The sequence below is a fragment of the Hakea prostrata genome, chromosome 10 (assembly GCF_041222555.1).
Source record: "Hakea prostrata isolate BN-2017 chromosome 10, UWA_Hpros_2, whole genome shotgun sequence".
Taxonomy (NCBI): Eukaryota; Viridiplantae; Streptophyta; class Magnoliopsida; order Proteales; family Proteaceae; genus Hakea; species Hakea prostrata.
In genome coordinates this window covers 45,117,588-45,129,758 of record NC_142609.1, presented here as the reverse complement: position 1 = coordinate 45,129,758, position 12,171 = coordinate 45,117,588, and the positions used below count along the sequence as shown (strand labels likewise).

The following is a 12,171-nucleotide window of genomic DNA, read 5'->3' as shown; positions in this document are numbered from 1 at the left end:
TTGTTACCAGTTTCTTGTTCTGCATCAAATGTTGGATAAAAACACTTGTCTCAGAAATGGAAGTCCTATACTTGCTTTAAAGATATCAAAGTGAAATTACATGCTGTTGATGTATTCATGAAAATTTTCGTCTGGGTTCTAAACAAAACAAAACAAAAGCTTTGAGGTACTTCAGTCACAGCCCTTAACTCGTATCCTTGCCAGTCACATGCTGTGCTATCCATCCCAAACCATCGTATAACCCTTCTCCTGTAACAGCACAGGAAGCTTGGATGTGCCAGTCATGATTCTTGATACTGTGAAGTGAAAGGTTGTCGGTGATTTCCGCCGGAGACATGGCATCCTTGAGATCTTGCTTGTTTGCAAAGACAAGAATGACTGCATGTTCAAGATCCTGATGTTGCAGCAATCGAAAGAGTTCATCCTTCATAATGTTGATCCTTGCACGGTCTGTGCTGTCTATCACTGCTATGACTGCATGAGTTCCTCGATAATAGGTTGCCCATGATGTTCTTAACCTCTCTTGCCCACCAAGATCCCAAACCTGATCAACCAAAAGAGTAGCCAAGTTGAATAAAATCAAAGAGTCGCAAATAAGAAGCTGATCTTGGGTAGGAACACCGATGACAGATTTAATGAGGAATAGCAAAAATTTGAACTCGCAAAACCAGGTAAGTTCCTGGATCTGTGTACGCCACAAACAGTGAAACCCTCAAACGCAGCAATAAAGGCAAATTGGGACGCAAAACAAGAGGAGCAAGTATTTCTCTGGTCACCTACTCCAAGAGCAATTTATGATCAAAGAAGTTGGTGTTCACCGTTCACAGTGAAACAGTTGTTACCAATTTGGAGAGTTCTTCACGTTTTGGACTGGCAGGTGTTTTATTTATACATCTCTATAAGATTCAAGGGTTACATGCAGATTCTTGATATGTTTTAATGTTTTTACCAGCTACAAGATAGGAGTTCGGAACAATTCGAACTCACAAAAAAATTGGAAGGTTGTCATCAGTTTTGAATTTGATTTTCAAACAGGAAAACTAACAGATAAGATCTGTTATGTGTGTTGAACTTCAAAAATCAAAATTCAAAAACTATGGATAAAAGATAACTCTAACACACACTGGTTGTGCTCTGCAATTGAGATGTAAATACAAATATCAACAACAAATCATCCACAGTTTTCAAATCCATCAGAACACAAACGAGTGGAGCCATTCAATCCATCGTGAAACATCAATTTAAAAGCTGAAAACGAATGAAAGCAGAGCAGCAACACATAACACTACTCATAATATGATCACTTACAGTAACAGCCACAAATATATATAAAACCATACCCAAACCATTAAGGAAGAATTAACAAGCAAAGAAATATTCAAGAGCTCACCTCAAACCGAATGTTCTTGTAAACGAGCTCTTCAACATTACCCCCAACAGTGGGATGTGTAGTGACAACTTCTCCAAGATGTAATTTATAAAGGGTAGTAGTCTTTCCTGCGTTATCTAATCCAACAACCACTATCTTATATTCCTTCGCCGGAAACAACATGAACCAAAATCTCGATAGGAAGCCACCCATCTCAGGACAAAGCTAGAGGCCAAAGTTAAATCTGCTGCAGAAAACCCTGAAATCTGAAAAATCAATCACAACTTGCAGATCTGAATCAAAATACTAGTTGCAGATCTAACAACTCTCAATTCTGATTTATTGATATAATACGAAGCATATATTAGATAACAATAAAAAGAAAGTTCTAAAGCAACTAGGAAACTGAAGAACCAACTTAATAAGTTATAAGTCAACTAGGAAACCTAATCAAACTAGAGTAAATGATTTTTTTTTTTCTTTTTTTTTTCTTCTCGAGTAAATGATTCGATCATTATCTCACCTTAAAGCAGAGATCCCAGGAAGAGCGATCGAAAGAGATTGTGGGTTATCTCAGTTTTATAATTTCCAAAGAAAACGAAACCAGATAAACTCTGTAATTTTCAGGAACCCTGTAAACGCGACTGCGAATATCGAAGGATATTCTTCAGGACCATGAAAACGAAGAACGCGAGAACAGAATAATCGTACTGGGTGCCACGGCAGCATCTATATATGAAGCAGTTGCTGAGTGGGAGCCACGTCATAGAAGCTTTTTACCTGTACCACATTAGTTTAATTGAGAACCAGCTCTGAGCAACGGATACAGTTCAACAGGAATTCACTACAAATTCTGATGAATTGATGGAAACCCAGAAAAACCCAGTTAATTCCCCATAAGAATTCTTTAAAGACGTTATGGGTTTTAGGTCTTCTATTCACAGGGAAGAGGAATTAGAAGAATTTGCATTAGGTGAACGTGGATTAACCATTTTAGTGGGGAAATCTCATAAAAGAGACTGAGTAGGAGCTTTGATATGCTTGAGTAATTCCTATTTCTGTATATGTGAATAATTTTAATTAGATTTCATTAGCAACAAACCAGCTGAGGGCTCTATTCTTGTTGGTTGATTGATAGATTCTGAGACAGGAGACCTCTCAAAGTCCAAATTTCAGAAAGCAAATGGGGTGCAATTGGGGTCTCTGACTAAAGGCACTGCTGATACCATTAGCTGTTGTGCTTGGTGTTTGATTCTTCCATAGATTTTAAACACTCCAGAATCACACAATATTATTCTTAATGCAGGCAACATTGGCAAATAATGGCACCAAAATGTTGAAAAACTGTGATAGCCATTGGCCCACTGATACTACCTAAACTTCTGTAATGGGTACCTCATCTTAGAGATATTCCTCGAATACCCTTGTAATCTTATGTAATGTCCTTTGTCATTATATATGTATATTCTCAATACACAGTCTCTGAGATATAGAGACAATATTCATTCTCACTTCCTCATCTCATACTCATCTGCAGGGAGTAATTCATGTTATTGGTATTCATTGCCATGGACAACATTGAAATAAACCTTATTTAACATCATATGAAGATGGTTGATCCATCAAATTTCAAAGCTGCACGCAGTCATGTTTATTTATTTTCCCTTATTTACAGACCATGAACTGAGTATAACCATATAAAATGATGGAGTTGGGGTTGAATCAAACCATCCTGATTGATTGTTGTCATTGTAGTTGAAGAATTTACTTTTAAGGGTGGAAACAAGAGTGCCCCCATCATATATCAATAGTCATAATGCTTCCAGCCCTTCCATCATGAGTTGAAGTCCCATTTCCATGTAAGCAAGTTAAATATTGAATATCTAGAATTTGCATCACTATAGACATAAAATGGCTTCTCAAGTTTACTGGAAATCTGAGGAGTTGATCAGATCCCAAAGCTTAAGAGCTGCATCCAAAGATGTATCTAAAAGATCCTGCCTCACATTACTAGCTCCATACTCAATTTGCTTTACAACTTCCAATAAGTCTACAAGATCTTTAGTATCAGACCATACTGAGCACATCTATATCAACAAAAATTGAGAAAGCAGAATCTAGAAGAAAGGAGATTCGTTTTACATTTAACAGGAAACAGTAAGCTGGCACATGACTTTTTATTGTGGGAATAGAAGAAACCAATGGAAACAGAGGCTCTGAAAGTGTAGGCTCAGTACTGCAAGCATATTGGAAAAACATATATAATACAAAGAAAATGGAAGAAATTTAAATGAGATGCAACAAGCAATGGGCAATCAGGTTGCCCTGAAAATTACTTCAAGAACTGAAGGAGCATTATCTTCATAGGACTAAAAACTTTGTTATAAGAAATGGATCTCAAAATAAATAGTTTCTGAAATTTTTCAACAACTACATTTGGTCACTGGAGCAATAATTACAAATCTACATGTTGATAGGTGAGCAGGAAACTGCGAAAGCACTAATGCATAGAATCAATTGAGAGAAATCTACCAAGGCCTGATACGCAAATCCTGCTTTACACTGTAGCTTAACATAATTAAGAACTAGAGCAGGAGCATTTCCAAGTAAAAAGGGTGAGCTTCTAGGATGAATTGAATTCTAGATTCGGTCAGAAAATAGAATTATTCAATATGATCAAAGCAACTGGGTAGATAAGAGTTGCCTCAGATAAAGTAGATGTTCCTCATTTGAAATGTGAAGGGAGAGACGAAGATTGGTTAAGAGTGATTCTTGCTCCCAACTTAAAGGACCTGAAGAATACAAAGCCTGCAAAGTTGATTTATATGCATTAAGCTCTATTTCATGGATGTCAGCTTCTACTTCATCTTCAGTCCAGGAGGGTGAACATTTTCTTGTGGTCCTAGAGTCACATGATGAACCAACATCATCCAAATAACTATCACAAATAATCCTACGTGATTTTTGGGAATTTCGAACACTGTAATCCCCAGCGTTGTTACCACTACAACTAGCAACCGAGCATTCGTTACTTTCTTCTGCACCACGGACAGGGGTGCGTGACAAGCATAGGGAATAATTGTTTGTTTTTGTGTTTTGCACATCCATATCAGAAAACCTTTTTATGCATTTCTCACCCAAATTTTCTTCTGGGGAAAAAACATCTACCTGTTCAAGAAAAGGATCAGTTCTCATGGGCAGCCTGTCGTGCCTTCCCTCTTTTGTGGTTGCTCTCCCTCTCTTGTGACCTCTTTTAGTAACAACACCTTGATGGGACGATCTAAAATGCAAGTTGTGCTCTTGCTTTACAATCTGCACAGGGGCAAGTGTCTTGATACCTTGTTGCAGCTCCTCATAAACTAAAATTCCCTGAGCATATTTCGAACTATATTTTGTAGCATCATTGTTGATCTGTTTGTCTCCAACAACCTGCAAATACATGTATTATTACAACATCGCATACAAAATGCTTACCCATAAGGACTGAAAATCCACTGATTCCCTATGAATATTATGTTGAAAGCACAGAAACCCAAAAGATATGTAGAAAGCTTGACAACAAACTGTTAAGTTTGGAAGATCTGAAAGCAGACTTTTGAAGAAGACACTTTACTTGGAAGACTCACTTTTTTTCAAGAAAGGTGAAAACCATACAGATTATTAAGAACAGGAATTGGAGTTTTCTTATCATGTTTGTCCAATATCTTTTCTTTTATAAGGTAAAGTTTGGCCTCCAATGCCACATAATGAGAAATTTATGCTTGTGAAGATAACATTTTCTTTAGATGAGATAGCATAAAAACAAAGCAGTTTGACCTAATAGAAAAGATCACAAACTCAAGAAAACAAAACAAAACAAAACAAAAAAAAAACGTACTGGAATGAAATTCCTAAAACAAGAAAGGCAATTTGGATCTTTTACCTTCCCAATTTTCACCCACTTCTTGTTGTGCCAAACTTGTCGAACCCTAAGATCAGACCTGCAAAACTCTCTAAGCTGGATAGACCCAAACAGTCTAATGACAAACCGATCATTATTCATCACCTTTGCAACCTTCCCAAACCTCCAAGAATGATTGTCAAACACTTCAGCTATATCACCATTCACCCATCTCTCTTTCCTTGTATGTGGAGGTTGAGGCCTAACATCATCCTTGTGTACAATTTCAACAAGCGGCTCTCCTTCATGAATTGGAAGCAAGTCATACATAACAGTACACCAATCTCCATTTACTTCAACTATTTTGCCAGTAAACCAAGAACCACATGGGTCCAGTTTTGTTCTCAACAACTCCACTGTGTCTCCTTTCCTGAACTTCATTACTCTAAAAACCTCTAAACTTCACCTGTCAAACCCAGTCCAAGCAAAAGAAAAGAATAAACATCATGTCAGAACTAAACTCATTCAACAATGTACACAGAATTAAAAGGTCCGTCTAAGACAATTAAGTTCATGGCCAGACATAGGGATTTCATCTCAGACCAGCAATGGTACAGAAAGCTTTGAAACCAATTGGGGCTTAGGAGAACCTCTGCTATATCCTCTTCACCGATTAAAATTGTACAAACTACTCTTCTGAAAAGGACTTAAAAACAGAAAAGGGTTCACGCAGTACAGCATAAAAAATTCCCCTTAGGTTTAGAGAAATCACAACACCGAAGAGATCAAACAAACTAAAGCAATTACAAAATTCGAATTGAAAGACAAAAACAAAAGGGTCTTGAAGTCGGAGCCATGAACCAAAACTCCAACTACCCACAAGATTCTAAAAAGATTTAAAATAACCCACGTATCAATTCCATTTATTGTAAAAAATAAAAATGAAAAAGCAACCGAACAGACAACACAGGCTACTGATTACAGCAAGAAGAAACTGGAGAAGAAAAAAAAAGAGAAAGTAACTAAAAAATGCGAAAACAAAACTTGGAAAAAGCGTGAGACTGCGCAACAAAAGGATACTTACGGAGCTCGTAGCTGATTCTAGCAAAAACCCATGATCCATAATCTAAAGTAGAATAGTAGAATGCTACTAAAATCTTCACAAGGTGGGGGAAAACACCAAACTGATGACGTGAAACGGTTTAAAGAAATTCACAAATTAAAACATCTACACAGAAAGATTTACATGGAAAAAAAAATTAAGATATCCATTAACGATTCCACACGAAAAAATTATGAGGAACACACATAACAGAATAATCCCAACAAAATAAAAATAAAAATCTACAGGAACAAAAAAAGGATTTTTTTTGAGTGCCCAGAGCAAAAAAAGATGAAAATCCAGAGAAATTTTGATTGGACTGACCTGAATTGGATCGAGAGAGTGTTCAGTGAAGGTTGGAAAACGAATTCAACGACGCTAATTGTGTTAATTGAGTCATGACCACATCTTCATGGAGGATGGCGTGCAGTTGGTTTCCCTGGAATAGCTTTGAGACTTGAGAGTAACTTAAACCTGCTTTAATTAGGAACAGAAATTATCACTTAATTATAATTTAGAAAATATAATATCTCGAATTTTGAATTACTATATTGCCCATATATCCTTTTTCATTTTTGCCTTTTCAGTGGTAGACCTCACAAATCTGGCCCCTGGAGATGAGGAGTTAAAATTCAAATTTTAAGTTAGGGTTACTTTTTCTCTTTTTAGGTAAAGAAGTTAGGGTTGCTAGTTTGGATCCAAATCTTTTATGTCTAGGCAGTGCATGCATCTGTGCATCTGGTCATTGGATGCCCTATATGTGGTACCAAGCAATCAACTTGGGTACTAAAAGTAGACATTTGATTGTCGGACGCACAAACGCCCTGCCTGGACATAGAGGGAACACCCACATAATTATAGAGCATATAAGTTGAATAAGTGGATACAAAAATTAACATACTGCCGACAAAAAGTATTTTCTAAGGTTTTTCATTGTGAGATTAGTTCTTGTGTAAAACTACTAGTTTTTTTGTTAGGAGATTGTCCCTTGATTGAATATGGGCGTTCGATAAGCTCATTTTAATTATTTTTTTCAAATCGAGGCTACTATTTGAGAAATCGTGCAAAGTGGGAGAGCAAAAGACAGAGAGTTTGCAAGCAGGGGTGAAGGTGGAGGTGGTCTCTGGAGACCTTTGATTCATTGAATCAAGTTTTTTTATCCCCCTTATATGATCTTCAAACTCGTTCTTGAGGCCACTTTTTTCGGTCCATTCTTTAAGAACAACATAATAAGTCAATTTAACAAATACCTATTGCTTGTTCTTCTGTTCTTTAAGAATAAAAGACGATAAAAATGTTCAATGAGACTATTACCAAACACAAACTAAGAATATTAACAAGGCTTTTGAATTTAGGATCATCAATTGATTCGTTTTATTTATTTATTTATTTTTTTGGTTGAATAGGTTCAAGATAAGAAACAAATTGGAGCCTCTTTTCCAAAATAGTAATGAATCAATATGCTTTGGCTTTTATTTGAATTTGATTTGATTTAGACTCTATTTTTAGGTGTTTGGCCAAACATCTTGATGTCTAAGTATAGTATAAAATCTCAATAATTTTTGCAGATCATTAGGCAAGTTTAAATCTAATATCCTAGGGGATAAATCCCCATCATAAATTTGACACAGGTTCCACCTTTAAACTCCTGTCCGAGATTGAGATCCTCTTGTTGGAGCATGCTTATCTAGTAAAGCAAATTGGCAAAAGATCAACGCTTCCATATAGAAGGTCAAAATTGGAAAGAATTCACTTGGGGTCAGGGGCAAAAGCTCCCATTTTGAAGAGCTCGGGTGCATTAGTTCAAAAAAGCATTTGATAACCGATTCTTGTGAACGATTCCACGCTAAACGTGCACAGACTTAACCGTAGGCGCCGCAAACACACTTCAAAGAGATGATCTTTTTGCGGGGGGGTGAGGGGGGGCCAAAAAGAACCTTAGATTCAACAAAAAAGCATTTGATAACCTGATTCTTGTGAACGTATTCCAATTACGCATAAACGTGCACAAGAACTTAACCGATAGGTACGTCTCTAAGCAAACACACTTCAAAGAGATGATATTTTTGCCTTATGTATAATATAGATATGTTCCGCATGCCAAGTTATCATGGGTTGAATAACATTAGGTTAAAAAAAAAATACCTTTAAATGTTTCTTGACTTTCATTATTTGTAGTTTTATCAAAAAAAATTATTTGAGAATACACATATAGCCATTGATACAGGTCTAAATTTTAAATTCATAAGGGTAGGATGGTATTATAAAGTATTCTTCTATCAAAATATAGAAACCACACAGCCAATTAGGGTTTTCCACATGTTTTAGCCATGGTAAAACATTTCGAAGAAATTCGCTCGAAATAATGATGAAATTTGCTAGGTTTGGTGGGTAGCAAAAACAATATTTGCTAAATATCGCCAAAAAGCAATTTTGCGGCGAACTAGTGAAATATAAGCGAAAGTAGTCGAAATTTAAATCAAAATATTTGCCATAATCACCAAATTCTTTCCTGGTACTCCTTCCTTTATCTCTCCATGTGATATCTAATGGATTTCCAAAGTGGTTGTTGCCTCTCCATGCGGAAAAAGAATCCAATGAAACACCCCTGAAAAAACCCTTACGAGGTTCATTTGCAATAGCAAATCTTGATCGATAGCCTGGAAAGTGCAATGATTGCCGGAGAAGAAAAATTGCCCGAAATAGAAGATAGTTTCGGTGGAAGCGAAGAGAAGGCGGCAAAAAAGAAGCACGAAGAACTTGGCAGCCAAAAGTGGTTGTTGTCATCTTTATCGTTGGGGGCGCGCCCCGCGCCCTGCGAGCCCCTGAGGTTAGAGGAGGAGTGATTTGAGAACTGTATACGGTAACTTTTTCTTGGATTAGATTCGCCCCCAGCCAAAGTACAATCAACGTAGAAGTAAGAGTAGTGACAATGGCAATTCTATCGGGAATTCTGTTTCAATATGGTGAGGACTGTAAGGCATTGGAGTCAGGTAAGGCGTAAGGGTGTCAATAGCGTATTGAAACCGTTTAATTGTACCGAACCGCGCCGTCTAAAACCACACTTTCAAAATCGGTACGGTGCGTACCGAAACCAAATTTCTTTAGTACGGTTCCAATTTTAGGTACTCATACCGTCGGTATGTACCAAAACCGTACTGAATTGGTACCATACCAAATTAAGAGATATAAATGTAATTTTACAATGAAAACATTTTACATTTACCCTATTCATAGTTCCCTATTTCAGTTTTTTGTTTTGTCATTCACTTCTCTTCTTAGATTTACTTTTTTTTTTCTTTCCTTATTAATTAGATTTAATTGCTTTGTCTTTGTTAATATAAAATTCTATTGATTTTTTTTCTCACAATTTCATTAGGATCTTAATGAATTAATAACAAAAATGGCATGGGTTTGTTTGTACAAAAAATGTACCGTATTAGATACCATGTTTAAACTATTTTCCGTATCAATTCAATACCGAAATCGTTCCAAACCGTTTTTACAAATACCAAAATCTTATCGTGCGATACGGTACAGTTTTGGTTTTCGGTATTCAAAGTTGGTACCGTACCAATTGACACTCTTAGAATTAGGTGTCATGTATAGTTTTCATACCAAACTCCTACCATTTCTGTATCATTTTCGTAATTAAACTATAATGGTATGGTATCAATATGCAAATACGGATTCAAAAATATTCGATTTTAGGTACCAATTTTTTATATTATACTAAATTATCGATATTGACTTCTACGTTTTTTTTTTTTTTTTTTTTGGGGTAAAGTTTACACCCTTATTTACGAATCACGATATGGGAAGTGATTTCGTTAAATAGGGACCACATTTTGCTAAAAGCAAGCACAATGTGGGACCTACATCTAATTATTTCAAGAGGGAATCTGGAGAAGACAAATCCACAAGTTGCTTTCTTGAGAATATCCTTATATTAATTAATTGTATTTTAAAATGAGATATAAGAGGGGATTATAAGTTATAACACAATTATTAAATTTTTTATAGAATTTATTACATGTAGGTCCCTTTACTAGACTATAAATTAATGTTAGATCCCCTCAATGGAATATATTACATTTAGTTTCAAGTAGATTAATACCATTAACCGTCATTAAGCATATTCAAATTTTAAACTTAAAATGACCAAAGTGCCCCTTAAATTATTTAATACATTGTGTTAATACATGTTTTAAAAAAAATAATTGATCATTAAGCATTTATTATATGGTTAAAAATAAATAAATATAAATATATAATAAAAAATATTTAACGATGATTAACAGTGATATATTGCATTAAAGAGACCAATATTAATTTGTGATCCACTAAAAAATCAACACGTAAAAAATCCTCTTCTTATAAGGTTTTCTTGAGGGGTAAAGCCAGCATTGACATTTAACGGATATCTGTTTCCATGAACGGGACAGGTGTACGGTGTACCCTTTCCAAGCAAAAGCCCATTAGAGACAGATAAAATGTCCGAAGCCCATCTAGGATAGGGCCCAAAGAAACTTAAATTTATTGGGCCTCTTCTGGGCTGGTCCAAATCCAGTTCTCATTGGTAGCTTGGACCAGCTATTTGGACCTGGGTCCATGCAGTCAGAATCTATGGACACTCTCTGCTACTTCTGCTGCTAACGACATGCAAACTGAGCGATTCTTAAAAAATAAATAAATAAAGACAAAGAAGACGGAAAGTAAGTAAAACTGTAAAAGTACTGCCAAAAGGAAAGCAGAAAGTTTTGAATACGGATCATTATTTCTGGAGCTTACGCTTCTTAACAACAAAATTAGGTAGGGTCCACAAATAAAAAATTTAAGAAAGACGGGACCCACAGTGGAATCTTGTGGCCCCCCCTATATCCTATAGTTGGGAAATGCCCGGAGAACACAACGTTAGGATTGCTGATCTAGACTCAAAAGTTTTCTAGTCTTTCTCAACTAGTTAGGATCATTTCTCCAACGGCTTTACAATCACAAACTATAGGAGGCCCACAAGATTAGATGATTAGAATATATTTTTATTTTTTATTATTTATTATTTTGTGGGTGTTGAAACGTTGTTGAGGAATCTGCAAATACACTTGAACGCTTGTTCTTATAATACTTCTTCAGAGTTGAAATGTACAAAATGTATTTTCTTTAAGATATTTAGACACATTGATTTGTGCAATACAGGTTCTATGGTGTCTTTACCCCTAATATCAGTCAATCAAATCCTTTAAGGTTCCACCCCAAAAAGATTACTTAAGGTGTAATCATGTTATATTCACTACTTGACAGAAGAACAATAGGGAGAAAGAGAGAAAGACGATGAGAAAATTCAGTGTTAAGAATGAACACGAAAATAGGTTTAGATAGAACTCCAAAGGTTGTAGGTGAAAGGGTATGTTCACCTCTTTTTGTGAGGGTATCTTTCAACTCAACTCCCTTCATGAAGGTACCTATCCAACTGACCTCCCTACAAGAGAGTGCCTCTCTAATGATATCTCCACATTTTCACCCAGCAGTGGGCTTTTCAAAATAGGGTCCATGACAAAATGGGTCTTCAAGATCAAGGCCCACGATCCACGTCCCAAGTCATATAGATTTTTTAATATTAATATATATCTATATAATCATGGGAAGGTCGCAACAGGATTCAGGTTCGGTTTGTGTTGCACAAATTAATAATACATATGCCCTTATTATATACAAACCATATAATCAGATCCTCTCAACCCGATGTGGACTAAATAAAACCATGGATAAAAGACACGATTAAAACAAATATTTATATAAAATAATATTAAGATTTAAACA

The 12,171-nt window shown here is 35.8% G+C and overlaps 2 protein-coding genes across 6 annotated transcripts; both read right to left on the bottom strand.

Moving 5' to 3' along the window:
• Positions 1-7: 7 nt before the first annotated feature.
• LOC149003358 (uncharacterized) lies at positions 8-2,062 on the bottom strand. 2 transcript variants are annotated; one of them, XM_089136814.1, is made up of 3 exons: positions 1,893-2,062; positions 1,391-1,635; positions 8-544 (listed from the first exon to the last, which is right to left on the bottom strand). In XM_089136814.1, exons 2-3 carry the CDS (start codon positions 1,580-1,582, stop codon positions 185-187), a joined length of 552 nt encoding a protein of 183 aa, XP_088992940.1. In that variant the 5' UTR covers positions 1,583-1,635; positions 1,893-2,062; the 3' UTR covers positions 8-184. The 2 variants fall into 2 exon arrangements, with proteins under 2 accessions (XP_088992940.1, XP_088992938.1); XM_089136812.1 differs by having other exon boundaries at positions 1,391-1,628.
• A 21-nt stretch (positions 2,063-2,083) lies between these two features.
• LOC149003357 (uncharacterized) lies at positions 2,084-6,813 on the bottom strand. Of its 4 annotated transcripts, XM_089136811.1 has the most exons (4): positions 6,676-6,813; positions 5,292-5,715; positions 4,538-4,798; positions 2,084-2,149 (listed from the first exon to the last, which is right to left on the bottom strand). In XM_089136811.1, exons 2-4 carry the CDS (start codon positions 5,688-5,690, stop codon positions 2,099-2,101), a joined length of 711 nt encoding a protein of 236 aa, XP_088992937.1. In that variant the 5' UTR covers positions 5,691-5,715; positions 6,676-6,813; the 3' UTR covers positions 2,084-2,098. The 4 variants fall into 4 exon arrangements, with proteins under 4 accessions (XP_088992937.1, XP_088992934.1, XP_088992935.1 ...); XM_089136808.1 differs by lacking the exon at positions 2,084-2,149 and having other exon boundaries at positions 2,156-4,798; XM_089136809.1 differs by lacking the exons at positions 2,084-2,149; positions 6,676-6,813 and adding an exon at positions 6,334-6,669 and having other exon boundaries at positions 2,156-4,798.
• Positions 6,814-12,171: the final 5,358 nt, after the last annotated feature.

Excerpts from the sequence above, each read along its gene's own strand:
- LOC149003358 (XM_089136814.1), bottom strand. The coding sequence starts at position 1,582 with ATGGGTGGCTTCCTATCGAGATTTTGGTTCATGTTGTTTCCGGCGAAG. Across the intron at positions 545-1,390 it reads ACAAGAACATTCGGTTTGAG|GTTTGGGATCTTGGTGGGCA; the intron begins GTGAGCTCTTGA and ends TTGGTTGATCAG.
- LOC149003357 (XM_089136808.1), bottom strand. The coding sequence starts at position 5,690 with ATGAAGTTCAGGAAAGGAGACACAGTGGAGTTGTTGAGAACAAAACTG. Across the intron at positions 4,799-5,291 it reads AGTGGGTGAAAATTGGGAAG|GTTGTTGGAGACAAACAGAT; the intron begins GTAAAAGATCCA and ends ATGTATTTGCAG.